General features: G+C 41.6%; 1 protein-coding gene across 1 annotated transcript in view; it reads left to right on the top strand.

Moving 5' to 3' along the window:
- The window catches only part of VPS37B (VPS37B subunit of ESCRT-I), a 78,540-nt gene extending 62,541 nt beyond the window's left edge, over nucleotides 1–15,999 (top strand). Inside the window, exons 2-4 of the mRNA XM_053701778.1 lie at nucleotides 2,140–2,311; nucleotides 3,331–3,413; nucleotides 14,097–15,999. Of these exons, the coding sequence (XP_053557753.1) occupies nucleotides 2,140–2,311; nucleotides 3,331–3,413; nucleotides 14,097–14,600 (759 nt within the window). The 3' untranslated portion in view covers nucleotides 14,601–15,999. The remainder of the gene's footprint in view (nucleotides 1–2,139; nucleotides 2,312–3,330; nucleotides 3,414–14,096) is intronic.
- Nucleotides 16,000–17,342: the final 1,343 nt, after the last annotated feature.

Genomic DNA, 17,342 nt, shown 5'->3' with positions numbered 1-17,342 from the left:
AGTTATTGATACCTTAATACAGGCTAGGAAACCTGTTACCAGAAAGATTTACCATAAGATATGGCGTAAATACCTATATTGGTGTGAATCCAAAGGTTACTCTTGGAGTAAGGTTAGGATTCCTAGGATATTGTCTTTTCTACAAGAAGGTTTAGAAAAGGGTTTATCTGCTAGTTCATTAAAGGGACAGATCTCAGCTCTGTCCATTCTGTTACACAAACGTCTGTCAGAAGTTCCTGACGTCCAGGCTTTTTGTCAGGCTTTGGCCAGAATTAAGCCTGTGTTTAGAACTGTTGCTCCACCATGGAGTTTAAACCTTGTTCTTAATGTTTTACAGGGCGTTCCGTTTGAACCCCTTCATTCCATTGATATAAAGTTGTTATCTTGGAAAGTTCTATTTTTAATGGCTATTTCCTCGGCTCGAAGAGTCTCTGAATTATCAGCCTTACATTGTGATTCTCCTTATTTGATTTTTCATTCGGATAAGGTAGTCCTGCGTACTAAACCTGGGTTCTTACCTAAGGTAGTTACTAACAGGAATATCAATCAAGAGATTGTTGTTCCTTCCTTATGCCCAAATCCTTCTTCAAAGAAGGAACGTCTACTGCACAACCTGGATGTAGTCCGTGCCCTAAAATTTTACTTACAGGCAACTAAGGAATTTCGACAAACGTCTTCTCTGTTTGTCATTTACTCTGGGCAGAGGAGAGGTCAAAAAGCTTCCGCTACCTCTCTTTCTTTTTGGCTTCGTAGCATAATTCGTTTAGCTTATGAGACTGCTGGACAGCAGCCTCCTGAAAGAATTACAGCTCATTCTACTAGAGCTGTGGCTTCCACTTGGGCCTTCAAGAATGAGGCCTCTGTTGAACAGATTTGCAAGGCTGCAACTTGGTCTTCGCTTCATACTTTTTCCAAATTTTACAAATTCGATACTTTTGCTTCATCGGAGGCTATTTTTGGGAGAAAGGTTCTTCAGGCAGTGGTTCCTTCTGTATAAAGAGCCTGCCTATCCCTCCCGTCATCCGTGTACTTTTGCTTTGGTATTGGTATCCCAGAAGTAATGATGACCCGTGGACTGATCACACTTAACAGAAGAAAACATAATTTATGCTTACCTGATAAATTCCTTTCTTCTGTAGTGTGATCAGTCCACGGCCCGCCCTGTTTTTAAGGCAGGTAAATATTTTTTGATTTATACTCCAGTCACCACTTCACCCTTGGCTTTTCCTTTCTCGTTGGTCCTTGGTCGAATGACTGGGAGTGGCGTAGAGGGGAGGAGCTATATGCAGCTCTGCTGGGTGAATCCTCTTGCACTTCCTGTTGGGGAGGAGTAATATCCCAGAAGTAATGATGACCCGTGGACTGATCACACTACAGAAGAAAGGAATTTATCAGGTAAGCATAAATTAAGTTTTTAAGCAACTTTCTAGTTTACTCCTATTATAAATATCTTTGTTCTCTTGCTATCTTTATTTGAAAAAGCAAGAATGTAAGCATCGGAGCCGGCCCATTTTTGGTTCAGAACATGTGTAGCACTTTGATTGGTGTCTACATGTAGCCACCAATCAGCAAGCGCTACCCAGGTGCTGAAACAAAAAATGGGCTGGCTCCTATGCTTACATTCAAATAAAGAAAGCAAAAGCATAAAGAAGATTTGATAATAGGAGTAAATTAGAAAGCTGCTTAAAATTGCATGCTCTATCTGAATCGTGAAAGAAATTTTTTGGGTACAGTGTCCCTTTAAAATTGCATGCTTTGTCTGAATCATGATTCAGATAGAAGTAAATTGGAAAGTTGTTTCAAATTGTACTCTAATATCAAATTTTCTTCATTCTTTTTTGAAGGAGCAGCAATGCCCTACTTGGAAGTTAGTTGAACATATTTGGTAAGCCAAGTCATATACTGTGTGTGCAGCCACCAGCAGCTAGCACCTAGTAGTGCATTGCTCGTCTTGAACCTTCCTTGGCATGCTTTTCAAGAAAGGGTACCAAGAGAATAAAGCAGATTATATAATCAAAGTAAATGGTAACGTTTGTTTAAAATTGTATGTTCAATCAAAAATTAATCTTGACTTTACTGCCCTTTTAAGCAACTCATACATGACTAATGATATAGACTATTTACTCCTTTTCTTGATAGGCTCAGAATGTGCAGCTGAACAAAGAGATGACACTTGCTGGAAACCGAAGTCTTGCAGAAGAAAATCTGCTTTACCAACCCAAGCTGGAAAATTTAAAAGCAAAATTAACACAGAAATATCAGGAGCTGCAGTCACTGATGGAATCTCATCAGCTGAAGACGACAAAACTAGGTAATTAGTACTGTATAGAAACATACGTTATTTCAAAGGGACATTATTTCACACTTCATAGACTCAACAAAGGTGTTTGTCTAGTTGTTGGAGTCTGACAGATGCTTTTGTCTATAAAGTACCTAGTTCATATAAATGCCTGTAAAAGGACAACTGCTCATTCTTGGAGAAACATTTTTTACGTGCACACCTTGTGAGGCATTAGAGCTAAAGAATTTGCGTATTAGTCTGTGATTGGCTGACAGCCGTCATATGATACGGGAAAAAGGCGAAAGTTATTTGTCACAAAAACAATCTGCTTATTTGAAATTGTAATTGTTCTTGTATTGCTATTGTATTATGCCTTTGTTGGTAATGAAATACCACTGTATTGGTGCTTTTACAGTCTATAAAGTCTTCTTTTATTGTTACATCCTGTATATTACAGTAATCATTGACAGAAGATTAATTGTAATCAGAAAGTTTTAGAACTGTGGTGAATCAGTTTTTCCATGGTTAATTTATCAGCATCATTTTAAACTTCTCTGAATCTTATTGTGCCTCATGATGATCTCAAGGAATTGTCTCATATTTTAACTCCAGAACAAAGATTTATTGTATTTAGATATATTTTCAACAAAGGATATCAAGAGAATGAAGCAAATTAGGTAAGACGGAAATTGGAAAGTTGTTTAAAGTTGCATGCTCTTTCTAAATCATGAAAGCGGAAAAAAAAAATTGTTTCATGTCCCATTAAGCTTTTATGATTCCAATAGAGCGCACAATTTCAACAACATTCCAATTCACTTCTATTATCTAATCAGTCTTATTGTATGGACACGTTCTGAGGTACCAGCTCCTAATGAGCATGTGTAAGAATTAAGACTGTATGCATGTTGTGATTGGCTGATGGCTGTCACATGATGCAGTGGGAAGAAGAATTGAACTAACTTTAAAATTTGTCAGAAAAAAATCTGCTACTCATTTGAACTTAACATAAAACAAACTGACTGTTTTCTCTCTTCTTTTTTTTAATACAGATAAACAGTCCATCAATGCTTCATTAGAAACACTATTAGCACTTTTGCAGGCTGAAGGGGCCAAGATTGAAGAGGAAACTGAGGTATAGCCAACAATATAAGTAGTAATGACTAACAGCATCTTATACAGTAAGAAATTCAGAGGGCTATAAGTGTTGTACATGTGACACTATGAGCTCTTTCTGTATCTGACTGCTATATTTATAGAAAATTATTCCATGAGTAAATCGGTGTGTGTGTGTGTGTGTGTGTTCCATCTTAATGGGAGGAGAGTCCACTGCTTCATTCATTCATTACTTGTGGGAAATAAGAACCTGGCCATCAGGAGGAGGCAAAGACACTCCAGCCAAAGGTTTAAATACCTCCCCCACTCCCCTCATCCTCATTCAAGGTGAAGGTTTTGTTTGGCCTGGGCCTGGACTCAATCTATCATAGCTACAGTTATGGGTGGCAAGGGTGCCTTCTTGCCTCAGGATAAGAAGGCCAAACTTAAGGAATCTACTTTTCATCCCTTTCGTGCGGGCAAGTCTCAGCGCCTGCCGCAAAATCTGAGCTATCCAAGGGATCTTGGAAGCCAGCTAACTCTTGGAACAAGTCCAAGCAGAACAAGAAGCCCACAGAGTGAAAATCCGCATGAAGGGACGGCCCTCGACCCGTCCTTGGATCAGGTAGGGGGCAGACTATCTTTTTGCGGAGGCCTGGAAGGGAGACGATAGACCCTTGGGTCCTGGAGGTTGTCGCCCAGGGGTACAGGATAGGTTTCAAATTGTATCCGCCCAGAGGCAGGTTCCTCCTGTCAAACATCTCTTCAAGACCAGAAAAGAGACGCCTTCCTAAGATGTGTGAAGGATCTTTCATCTCTTGGGGTAATCATCCCAGTCCCTCCGGCAGAAAGAGGTCTGGGGTATTATTCAAACCTTTTTCGTGAAGAGGGAGGGCATGTGTTGTCCAATTCTGGGCCTAAAGGCCCTAAACAAGTTTTTGTCAGTACCATCGTTCAAGATGGAGACTATCAGGTCAATTTTGCCCCTGGTTCAAGAGGGGCAATTCATGACTATAAACCTGAAGGATGCTTACCTTCATGTTCCAATCCACAAGGATCACTTCAAATTTCTAAGATTCGCCTTCCTGGACCAGCACTTCCAGTTTGTGGCCCTTCCGTTTGGTCTGGTGACTGCCCCAAGAGTCTTTTCAAAGGTTCTGGGAGCTCTACTCACAGTAGCGAGAGCCAGAGGGATTGCAGTGGCACCGTATCTGAACGATATCCTGGTCCAGGCTCCGTTCTACAGTCTGGCGGAGGATCACTCGAGAGCTCTTCTCCTTCGGTCCCACGGGTGGAAGATAAATGAAGGGTGGAGTTCCTGGGTACGATAATAGATTCTTCAGCAATGAAGATATTTTTGACAGATCGGAGACGTCCAACTGTCTAGCTCTTCAGACATCCTCCAGGACATCTATGGCCAGGTGTATGGAGGTAATCAGGCTCATGGTATCCAGCATAGATGTCATTCCATTCGCCAGGTTCCATTTCAGACCTCTTCAGCTGTGCATGTTGAGACAATGAAACGGCGATCATTCAGATGGACTCGAGAGGTGTCGAGTCTACCTATAAATATTTTGGAACTTCGAGCGATATTCAACACTCTGAGGACTTGGCCCCCTCTGGGGTTGTCTCAATTCATCAGATTCCAATCGGACAACATTACCTCGGTGGCTTACATAAACCACCAGGGGGGGGCAAGAAGCTCCCTAGCAATGAGGGAAAAATCTCAGATTCTAGAATGGGCAGAGACTCACAATTGTTCACTCTCAGCGATCCACATTCTGGGTGTGGACAACTGGGAAGCGGATTGTCTGAACAGACAGACGTTTCATCCAGGGGAATGGTCTCTCCACCCCGAGATGTTTGTGGAGATCTGCAGCAGATGGGGAACGCCGGAGATAGCTCTTATGGCATCCAGACTCCATTGCAAGCTACCCAGATATCGGTTAGTAGCCAGCGTCAAGCAGGAACAAGCTTCGGCTATTCTGATTGCTCAGTCGTGGTCGCGGAGGACGTGGTTTGCGGATCTAGTGGCAATGTAGTCATCTCTGCCGTGGAGGTTACCTTGTTGCAAGGATCTGCTAGTTCAAGGTCCCTTTCAACATCAAAATCTCGATTTCTCTGAGGCTGACTGCGTGGAGATTGAACGACTTGTCTTAGCTAAGAGGATTTTTTGGAAAGAGTGATTGACACTCGTTCAGGCCAGGAAGCCGGTCACTAGACGCATCTACCACAAGGAGTGGAGGACCTATTTGTCCTGGTGTGAAGAATGAGGATATCCCTGGAATAAGGTCAGGGTAATCCAGGATTTTAGCCTTTCTTCAGGATGGTCTGGATAAGGGTCTTGGTGCCAGTTCCCTAAGGGGACATATCTCAGCTTTATCTGTACTGTTGCATAAGAAGCTTGCGGAGCTTCCTGACATTCAGTCCTTTTGTTCAGGCTCTGGTTAGGATCAGACCTGTCTTCAGAAATCCGGTTCCCTCTTGGAGCTTAAACTTGGTTTTTAAGGTTTTGCATAGGGCTCCGTTTGAGCCTATGCATGCCCTTGACATTAAGAGTCTCTCATGGAAGATCCTGTTGTTATTGGCTATTGCATCAGCACGCAGAGTCTCTGAGTTGGCGGCCTTTCAATGTGAGCCTCCCTACTTAGTTTTTCATGCTGATAAGGCGGTTCTTCGCACTGGCTTGGGATTCCTTCCCTAGGTGGTGTAGAGTCCTAACATCAATCAGGAAATAGTAGTTCCTTCCTTGTGTCCTAACCCTTCTTTTTCGAAGGAGAGGTTACATCATAATCTGGATGTCGTTCGGGCCTTGAAGTTTTATCTTCAGGCCACAAAGGAGTTCAGACAGATGTTGTCTTTATTCGTTGTGTATTCTGGAAGGCACAGGGGGCAAAGGGCCTCTGCCACTTTATCTTTTTCTTTGAGGAGTATAATCCGTCTGGCATATGAGACAGCGGGACATAAGTCTCCTCAGAGGATTACGGCTCACTCGACTAGAGCTGTGGCCTCTTCTTGGGCCTTTAAGAATAAGGCTTCTATGGAGCAGATTTATAAGGCGGCCACTTGGTCATCCTTACATACTTTTGCAAAATTTTATTAATTTGACATTTTTGCTTTGGCGGAAGCAGCGTTTGGGAGAGAGGTTCTGCAGCTGTTACACCCTCCCATTTTTTTTAATTCAGTGTCCTCTAGAGCTTGGGTATTTGTTCCCACAAGTAATGAATGAAGCAGTGGACTCTCCTCCTATTAAGATGGAAAACATAAATTATGCTTACCTGATAATTTAATTTCCATCTGTGGGAGGAGAGCCCACTGCACCCGCCTGTTCCTCCTTCCCTTGGCAGAATAACTGGGGGATGAGGGGAGTGGGGGAGGTATTTAAGCCTTTGGCTGGGGTGTCTTTGCCTCCTCCTGGTGGCCAGGTTCTTATTTCCCACAAGTAATGAATGAAGCAGTGGACTCTCCTCCCACAGATGGAAATTAAATTATCAGGTAAGCATAATTTCTTTTTAATGACCCAATGGGCCCACGGATCATCTCAATTACTAATGGGATATTCACCTCCTGGTCAGCAGGAGGTGGCAAAGAGCACCACAGTAGAGCTGTTAAATAGCTCCTCCCTTCCCTCCTACCACAGTCATTCTTTGCCTACGTTAGTGATAGGAAGTGGTAAAGTGAGGTGTTAGAATAGATTCTTCAATCAAGAGTTTATTTTTTAAAGTAGTGCAAGATTGTGCTGCTTTGTCCTAGGGTGTAGCCGTAGCCCATATCAGTCTCTACAGTAGAGCTTTGGTGGCTTTAGAGTTATGGGAACTTGTGGGACATAATTCTCACTGTGCCTCCCATATTTATACTGCCCTAAGTTCCTGGAGTCTGAGGGAATATGACTCAGTCTTGGTTTTTTCTGCAGGTTCATGTGAGAATGAGGACCTCCCAAACCTGTGAACTGCCTTGTTGTCAGGCAGTATGTTAAGGTAAGTGCCACTCTTCTTTCTGGGAGCAGGAGATATCTGTCAGAACAAGATAGGCACTTTAGTTATACCTTATTATAGTTATAAAGGGGCTCAAACAGTTTGGGGCACTTTATTATTGTTATAATCTCTCCTCAGACAGGAGAGGTCTTTCTACAATTTTCAATTACAGGCATTGGGGCTGGTTTTAGCGCTAGTAGCGCTACTTGAGGAGGTATGGTGATTCAGGGATTAACTTTTTTCCCCGGGTAGAGAGCTTCTCTGAGAGCACGCCCACGATGGGCGGATCTGTCTTATTTTGTGCGCCACTTCATTGCGCTGCTATCCGGAGGACATATTTTGTGGAGTCTGCCTATGCCGGTCTAGGAGCGCATGTTTAGTGCTATACATGCGTTCATAGGACCAGACTGTTGATTTCTGCTCAGTGCTCCTAGCGTTTTTTCCGGATAGTCTTCTGCCTGCAGGGAGGTCTTCAGCTGCTGGTCAGTAAGGTAGGTGCCTCAGCGGTACCGCTGAGGTGTGGAGGTGGCTGCAAGTGTAGAAATAGACAGATGGCTTAATTTGGTTGTTTTTCTTACTGCAGAATAATATTTGCTGTTTAAATTTAAAGAGACAGTAACATTTTTGGGACTTATATTTTTTATTTTTTTTTATTTTTGCAGGTTTATATTTAAAAAGTTAAACTGTATGGATCAAGGGACTTTACAAGGTGTTCCTTGCTCTTTATGTTTTAGTGCTATTGTGGAACCACCAGTACCTTTCTGTCCCTCATGTGTTGAGAGGACTTTAAGTTATAAGGATAAAAAAAAATTCTAAACCAACTTCTAAGGGGGAAGTTGTCCAGTAATCTAATGAGATACAATTTATGCCGCAACTTTCTCCCCAAGCGCTCCAAGCTTTGCCGCCGTCACAAACCGTGCCCTGCGCCTCTTTAAAGGACATCGCATCTCTCATGTCCTCCACAATTTCTGATGCGCTGTCTGCTTTCCCTATGTTACAGGGGACGCGTAAAAGGAAGATGGGGCATCCAGTAAGCGAGGTTTCTGATGCAATTGTTGCTGTTTCGGAGACCTCCTCTCAGCATCCTGAAGAGGAGGATGCCGTAGTAGCGTCTGATGGCTAGATTTCGAATTCTGAAGCTGTACTCCCTCTCGCGGATACTGAAGTTGTGTCTTTTAGGTTTAAACTAGAGCACCTCCGTCTATTACTTAAGGAGGTTTTAGCTACTTTAAACGACTGCGACTCCACGGATGTGGTTGTCCCTAAAAAAATCCAGTAAACTCTGAACAGATATTTCGAGGTTCCTTCCTCGACTGACGTATTTCCGGTCCCTGACCAAGCTTCTGAGATCATTGCTAAGGAGTGGGAGAGATCGGGTATCCCTTTTTCTCCATCTCCTATTTTTAAGAGGTTTCCCATAGCCGATTCTATCAAGCAGGCTTGGCAAACTGCCCAAGGTAGAAGGGGCTATTTCCACACTTGCTAAGAGAACAACTATTCCCATAGAGGATAGTTGTGCATTCAAAGATCCTATGGATAAGAAGTTAGAGCGGCTTCTCAAACTGATGTATGTACACTTGGGCCTGCAATCGCAGCCAGCTGTGTGCATTGCTACCGTTACTAGTGCGGCGGCTTATTGGTTTGACGCTCTGTTTTTCTATTCTGGCCCGCAGAGCTTTATGGTTGAAGCCTTGGTCTGCAGACGTTTCCTCTAAGTCCAAACTTCTCGCTATTCATTATAAGGGAAAGACCCTAGTTGGACCTGGACTATCGGAAATTATCTCTGATATCACTGGAGGGAAGGGTCATCTTCTTCCCCAAGATAAGAGAAATAAGATGAAAGGACAGAGTAATTTTTGCTCCTTTAGTAATTTTAAGGAAAACTCTTCCTCTTCTGTCTCCAAACAACAACAATCCAAGCCCGCATGGAGACCCAGCCAGTCTTGGAATTGGGGAAAACAGTCCAAGAAGCCTGCCATTGAGTCAGACAGCATGAAGTTCATGCCCCCGATCCGGGACCGAATCTTGTAGGGGGCAGACTTTCTTTCTTTGGCTTTGGAAATTGTGTCCCAGGGGATACATGTTAAAATTCAAAAGTTTTACCCCCAGAGGAAGGTTCCTGATTTCAAGATTATCTGCAAACCAGACAAAGAGTGAGACGTTTTTACATTGTGTAAGAGACCTCTTAGACCTGGGAGTGATTGTTCCCGTTCCATTACTGGAACAGGGTCAGGGATTTTACTCAAACCTTTTCGTAGTTCCAAAGAAGGAGGGAACTTTCAGACCCATTTTAGACCTAGGGTCTAAACAAGTTCCTTAGGGTACCGTCCTTCAGGATGGAAACTATCCGTTCTGTTGATCTAAGAGGGTAAATTTTTGACAACAGTGGACTTAAAGGACGCGTATTTGCATGTTCCCATTCACTAGAACCATCACAATTTCCTAAGGTTCGCCTTTCTGGACTAACACTTTCAGTTTATGGCTCTTCCTTTTGGTCTTGCCACTGCTCCCAGAATTTTCACAAAGGGTCTGGGATCTTTGTTAGAGGTACTTTGTTCACGGGGCATTGCAATGGCGCCCTACCTGGACGACATTCTAGTCCAGGTGCCGTCCTTCCATCAAGCGGGTTCCCACAATCCTTCCTTCGTTCTCACGGCTGGAAGGTAAATTTACAAAAGAGTTCTCTTATCCCAAGTTCAAGGGTAACCTTCTTGGGAACCGTAATAGATTCTCTATCGATGAAGGTTTTTCTGACAGAGGTTTGGACTTGGACAGAGTCTGTTCTTCCTATAAATATTCTGGAGCTGGGAGCGATCTTCAATGCTCTTCTGGCCTGGCCTCAGTTAACTTCCGTCCAGTTCATCAGGTTCATCATAATGTCAGTTTACAACAATCGGGGAGGAACGAGAAGAGTTCCTTAGCGATGAGAGAGGTATCCAAGATAATTCAGTGGGCGGAGGCCCACTCTTGCTGCCTGTTGGCAATCCACATACCAGGGGTGAACTGGGAGGCGGACTTCCTGAGCAGGCAGTCCTTTCATCCGAGGGAGTGGGAACTTCATCCGGAAGTGTTTGCCAGCCTGATCCTCAGGTGGTGTCAACCGGAATTGGATTGCATGGCGTCTCGTCAGAATGCCAGGCTTGCGACATATGCTTCAAGATCCAGGGACCCCCAGGCGGAAATGATAGATGCTCTGGCGGTTCATTTGACCTTCAGTCTAGCTTACCTATTTCCTCCGTTTGCTCTTCTCCGTCGGGTGATAGCTCGAATCAAGTCGGAGAAGGTATCGGTGATGCTCATTGCTCTGGCTTGGCCTCGCAGGAATTGGTATGCAGATCTGGTGGACGTCATCTCAGCCACCTTGGAGTCTTCCGTTGAGGAAAGACCTAATTCAAGAACCCTTCCTTCACCCAAATCTAGTTTCTCTGAAGCTGACTGCTTGGAGATTGAACGCTTAATTTTATTTAAACTGGGTTTTTCTGCATCGGTCATTGAGACCTTGATTCAGGATCGTAAGCCTGTGACCAGAAAGATTTACTGTAAGATTTGGCGGAAATATCTATATTGGTGCGAATCCAAGGGCTACTCTTGGAGTAGTTAGGATTCCTAGAATTTTGTCTTTTCTCCAAGAGGGTTTGGAGAAAGGCTTATCGACAAGTTCTCTGTAGGGTTAAATCTCTGCCTTGTCTATTTTGTTACACAAACGTCTGGCAGCTGTTCCAGATGTTCAATCTTGTTGTCAGGCCTTGGTTAGGATCAGGCCTGTGTTCAAAACAGTTGCTCCTCCTTGGAGTTTGAATTTAGTTCTTAATGTTCTGCAACTGCCTCTGTTTGAGCCTATGCATTCCTTAGATGTTGAATTGTTATCTTGGAAAGTTTTATTTCTTGTTGCTATTTCTTCTGCTAGAGTTTCGGAACTCTCGGCATTGCAGTGTGAATCTCCTTATCGTATTTTCCATTCGGATAAAGTGATTTTGCGTACTAAGTTAGGGTTTTTTCTTAAGGTTGTTTCTGATAGGAACATTATTCAAGAGGTTGTTGTTCCTTCCTTGTGTCCCAATCCTTCCCAGAAGGAACGTCTCCTGCACAATTTGGACGTTGTTCGTGCTTTAAAGTTTTATCTGCAGGCGACTAAAGATTTCTTTTTGGCTGAAGAGTATCATCCGTTTTGCATATGAGACTGCTGGACGACAGCTTCCAGAGAGAGTTACGGCTCATTCCACGAGGGCTGTTGCTTCATCATGGGCTTTTAAAAATGAAGCTTCTGTGGAACAGATTTGCAAAGCTGCAACTTGGTCCTCTCCACACTTTTTAAAAATTCTACATGTTTGATACTGAGGCAGCTTTTGGGAGAAAGGTTCTTCAAGCAGTGGTGCCTTTTGTTTCAGTTCCCTGTCTTGTCCCTCCCGTATCATCTGTGTACTGTAGCTTTGGTATTGGATCCCATTAGTAATTGAGATGATCCGTGGACTCATCGTGTCCTTAAAAAGAAAATTTATGCTTACCTGATAAATTGATTTCTTTTTGACACGATGAGTCCACGGCCCGTCCTGTTCTTGTAAGACAGGTTTTTTGGGTTATGTAAAGTTCAGACACCTCTGCACCTTGGCTTTTCCTTTCTTTCCTTAACTTCGGTCGAATGACTGGAGTAGGAGGGAAGGAAGGAGCTATTTAACAGCTCTGCTGTGGTGCTCTTTGTCGCCTCCTGCTGACCAGTAGGTGAATATCCCATTAGTAATTGAGATGATCCGTGGACTCATCGTGTAAAAAAAAAAAATACATTTATCAGGTAAGCATAAGTTTTTGTTTTGCTGGAAATAACAAAGGGCAAATTTAGAAATATATTAACATTTAAATAACCATATTGTTTTATTATGAGTAAAGTGGTTCAAGTAAAGATGAACTGTAGAACTTGAAGCATTATATTGGTACCCAGAGAATATGGTTATTTAACGCTGTCCTTAATTAGCAAATATTGGTAGATGTTAATGGGCTAGTGAGATGGCATGCATTAATGTAGCTACTTTTTTGTCTATTTATATATTTTCTATCAGGTTAGGGCACTGGCTTTCAAATCTCTCCTCAGACTTCCCTAACAGGCCAGAATTTGAAGATATTTGAACTAGAGCACAGGTGAAACAATTAGCTGATTAGTAAACATGGTTATTTTACCCGCTCTCATCCAAGGTAATCCTGAAAACCTGGACTTTTGGGGAGGCCTGAGGACAGGTTTCAAAACCAGTGGGTTAGGAGAACAAGGGCTGCAAGACTTACATTTTTGTAGATTGTTTATACCTGACACTAAAAATGAAACTGCCATATTTCATAAAAAAAAAAGGGAGAGAGAGAACGTGTGTGTGTGTGTATATATATATATATATATATATATATATATATATATATATGTATATATATATATATATATATATATATATGTATGTATATATATATATATATATATATATATATATATGTATATATATATATATATATATACATATATATACATAGAGAGAACACGTATAGAGAGAGAGAGAGAGAGAACACGTATAGAGAGAGAGAGAGAGAACACGTGTAGAGAGAGAGAGAGAGAACACGTGTAGAGAGAGAGAGAGAGAACACGTGTAGAGAGAGAGAGAACACGTGTAGAGAGAGAGAGAACACGTGTAGAGAGAGAGAGAACACGTGTAGAGAGAGAGAGAGAGAGAGAGAGAGAACACGTGTAGAGAGAGAGAGAGAGAGAGAACACGTGTAGAGAGAGAGAGAGAGAACACGTGTATAGAGAGAGAGAGAGAGAGAGAACACGTGTATATAGAGAGAGAGAGAGAGAGAGAACACGTGTATATAGAGAGAGAGAGAGAGAGAGAACACGTGTATAGAGAGAGAGAGAGAACACGTGTATAGAGAGAGAGAGAGAACACGTGTATAGAGAGAGAGAGAGAACACGTGTAGAGAGAGAGAGAGAGAACACGTGTAGAGAGAGAGAGAGAGAACACGTGTAGAGAGAGAGAGAGAGAGAGAACACGTGTAGAGAGAGAGAGAGAGAGAGAACACGTGTAGAGAGAGAGAGAGAGAGAGAACACGTGTAGAGAGAGAGAGAGAGAGAGAGAACACGTGTAGAGAGAGAGAGAGAGAGAGAGAACACGTGTATAGAGAGAGAGAGAGAGAACACGTGTAGAGAGAGAGAGAGAGAGAGAGAACACATGTGTATAGAGAGAGAGAGAACATATAAAAAAAAAAATGGCAGTAAAATTGCTTCACCTTTCACGCCCCAGAGTGTTGCACAATAGTAATAGGAATTCTGGGGATGGCCATCAGGACATGAGGTACATATTGTGTTGGTGACTTTTGATATCACTGGTACTTACTACAGTGTGCAAGGGCACTTCCTACCTTATATCACTTCTGTGCAGCATTGAGGGAACTTTTAAGTCAAATAGATTGGTATTTTAAAACAAAATATCTGGCTTTATTCTCATATGTCCCTAGTTTCTTTATTGGTTGTACTGAATAGTAATGTTATGTATGTTGTGGGTAAAGTCAGATATTGGGTAATCCTAGTTTTACCCAGGTAAAACTGACATTATCCAAGTGGCGAAGCCCCCCTTGTAAACCTAATTCCCCAAGGTTTACTTGGGGTAAATGCCAGAGGATTGGCGGGGTTCCTTCCATGAACCTACACGTAAGAGAGAGAGAGATATGTAGATATATATTTAGTAATTTTAACATGTGCATTTCTTCCCTAACAGAATATGGCAGAAAACTTTCTTGATGGTGGTATCCAACTGGATTCATTCATTGATGAGTACTTAAGCAAGCGCAAGTTAGCTCACTTGAGACGTGTCAAAATTGAGAAACTTCAAGAGATGGTCCTGAAGGGGCAGAGGCTTCCTCAGGTTTCAGTGCAGACACAACAAAGACCTCCAGAAGTGTCACAAGCTTCTCAAACCCCATACCCACCCAGCTTCAATACACCTCCACCTGTCCTCCCTAGAAGAGCAGTCCCGCCGCCACCGCCTGGGCCAGCTGGAATGTATCCCACACCGTTTGCAATGGCCAATCAGCAGCCTACTCCTGGGCTCCCGTACATACCCACTCCAAACCCTCCTCTTCCTGGTCGTTCTGGGCTTCAGCATGCAAACCCAATGCCACAGCCTGGCTATCCCTCCTCATATCCTCCAGAGTTTCGGCCTGTCCTTCCTCAGAGACCACCTTCACGTACGCCCCCGAATGCCGGCTTTATTTACCAGTGAAACTTTTATTGTGCCTCACTGAACCATTGGTGCTCTCAATGTCACTGCAGTTATTTTATCCTATGACCTGGAAATGTATAAGATTTGCACAAATTTTGTGTGCTGTTAATAGTGCACAAGGATCCTGCATCTTATAGTTGACTTGTGATCTACAATTTACCTGGTTAAAAACAAAATTTGAAACTTTGTCAAACAAATCGATTTTCTGGGGTGTAGTATGAAAATGAAAAAAAAAACCTTATGTATAGGTTGAGGTTATAAAGCAAGCGTGCTGACATTTATCTTCCCCAAATGGATTTATGCTTAAACCACTGTGTTGCTGTTCATCCATGCTGAAATATGCACCTGGTTGCTGCATTGAAAATTATATTTTGTAACATTTAATTGGTAACCGTAAAATAAGTTGCCAGTGCTTGAGATCTGAAAATGGTGCATTGCCAACCTTCTCAGGTTTAGATTTATTTTGTATTGGGACTTCAGTTTGACACCTGAGAACAGTACTAAATGGTGGAAAGTGTTTACTGCATATTTTATATCTGGTATTTTCACACTGATGTCTGATACAACAATCCAAAAATGTCAGTTCTTTTCCTATGAAAAAAGACAACCTAACATAATATAATATATTCAGGGACTAGCATATATACTAGAAATCTTTTAATGTGCAAACAAAATGCAGATTGAGTGGATGCAATTTTCTGTCTGAAAGCAATGCATTATTTACACATGCACGTGGCTTTGATGTGCCTTAGAGTTACTTTATTTTTTGGACTCCGTAAAAAAAGGAATAAAAATGCATATCTTTTCAAAGTGGCCATTGCATAGCTATGTGATCGCATAGAAGGGCTTATTCTTTTAGTTGGTTTAAAAAAAAAGAGAGAAAAAAGATACTATTTGTATTTCTGTGATTTGGTGTCTGCACTTGAGTGGCTTTAATCATATGAAGAATTTTTAATTGTCAATCTCCATTTTTTTTACACTTTAATAACTGAAAAATGTTTAAAAATTTGGAATCTTGTGGGTTTGTTCTTTTTCTTCTAATTTGTTTAAACATAATTACCATATATAGCCAGAGTAATCAAGCAGCTTATTGAGAAGTTATTTTTGCACTTTCTGGCTATGAAAGACCTTTAATAATACTCAAATTTTATACTTTTATTTTTTACTTACTTGGCCTATAAAATGCCGGGTTTTAAGTGCCAGATTGCTGCTTGAGTACAAATATTTTTTAACCGTATTTAAAGCCATATTTCAGAATACCTTAAAAAAAAAAAAACAGAATCATTATTATGTTAGAAGTGTGGTTTGTTAGTTAATATACTTAACTATTCATTGCATTTCTGCTACAGTAGTTCATTATGGAAAATACTTTGTTTATTAAAGCTTTCACTTGAAATCATTTCTTAATTCTCATACTTTGTGCATTCAACTTAAACTATTTCCTATTCCATTGTTCATTTATCTGCATTGCTGGTTTTCACAGCTCTAGAAAGCTGGTTTTAATTATCAAGTCATACCATTTTAAAAGAAATTCAACTTGTTTGAAAAAAAAAATGGGTATATCATAGAGGAAACTATCCTAGCAAGTTTTTTTTAAATGTATTTGGAACCCATTTAACTTTAAAAGAGCAGTGAATACTTTGCTTCTCTAAGCCGTTGCAAATTGTCCCAGTCAAGTTCTGATGACAGCTCAGAGCCGTCGCTAGCACTCACCCATCTTGAGGGCAATCTGGGGGCTACCACTAACTTCCACCTGGTCATCTGGCCTGTATAGTGACAGGTATTGCCTACAGACCCCCAAGACCAACCATTTTAAAGGTAATTGCCTAACCTTTCTAACGGTATAAGTCTTGGGGATCTGGGGAAAAAAAGTTAAAAATAAATATATTTTAAAAAAAGTAAAAAAAAATAAAAATAAAAAATAAAGCTCAAAACCAGCTTAGCACCCAGGTGGGATATGGCTTAGCAGCCAAAGGGTTAAAGAACATGAAAATCAAAATTAAACTTTCATGATGTAGACAGAGCATGTCCTTTTTTTTTTTTTTTTTCCCCCCATAAAAAAAAAATTGTTCTCATTATACTTTGTTGAAGAGCATATCTAAATATTCTCATGTGTGCACTTATCTTTAGCACTATATTTTTAGGCCTTCTGTTTTGTACTTCTTTTGAAACCATTGCCCTAGTTCCCCAAAAATAGCTTTCTTTCCTGAATGCCAATGTGATCAGGCCACACTGTCTTCCGCTCCATAAACATACAACTCCTGTGCAGGGAAGTGATCCTGTCATTGCTGCATGTACAGAAGAAGAGCTGGGGTCTGCTTACTGAATGCCTGAGTAGGTATCACATGCTGGTACTGGACAGCTATAACATTGTCGTTGTTTAGATCTAGCTACTTCTATTTTTCTTTCCTATGGCATGGAGAGTACACAACGTCATTCCAATTACTAGTGGGATATTCAACTCCTGCCCAGCAGGAGGAGGCAAAGAACACCCCAGCAAAGCTGTTGTGTAACTTCCATTACACATAATCCCCAGTCATTCTCTTTGTCTTTTTCAATGGAGGATGTGCGAAGTCGGTGTCTGAAGAATTTAATCCTTTTAATGGGTACTTTTCCCTGCAAGCAAGGATTGGGGTCTAGCTGTGTCCATGTCAATCTCTTTAGTAAGAGTAGTGGTGGCTTTTAGCAGTTAGAAGGCGGCGAGGTAGTCTCTGCTTTACTTCTAACATTTGTTACCCCTAT

Source organism: Bombina bombina, chromosome 2, assembly GCF_027579735.1.
Source record: "Bombina bombina isolate aBomBom1 chromosome 2, aBomBom1.pri, whole genome shotgun sequence".
NCBI lineage: Eukaryota > Metazoa > Chordata > Amphibia > Anura > Bombinatoridae > Bombina > Bombina bombina.
The sequence above is the reverse complement of the archived record's forward strand: the minus strand, read 5'-3'. Positions and strand labels throughout refer to the sequence as shown.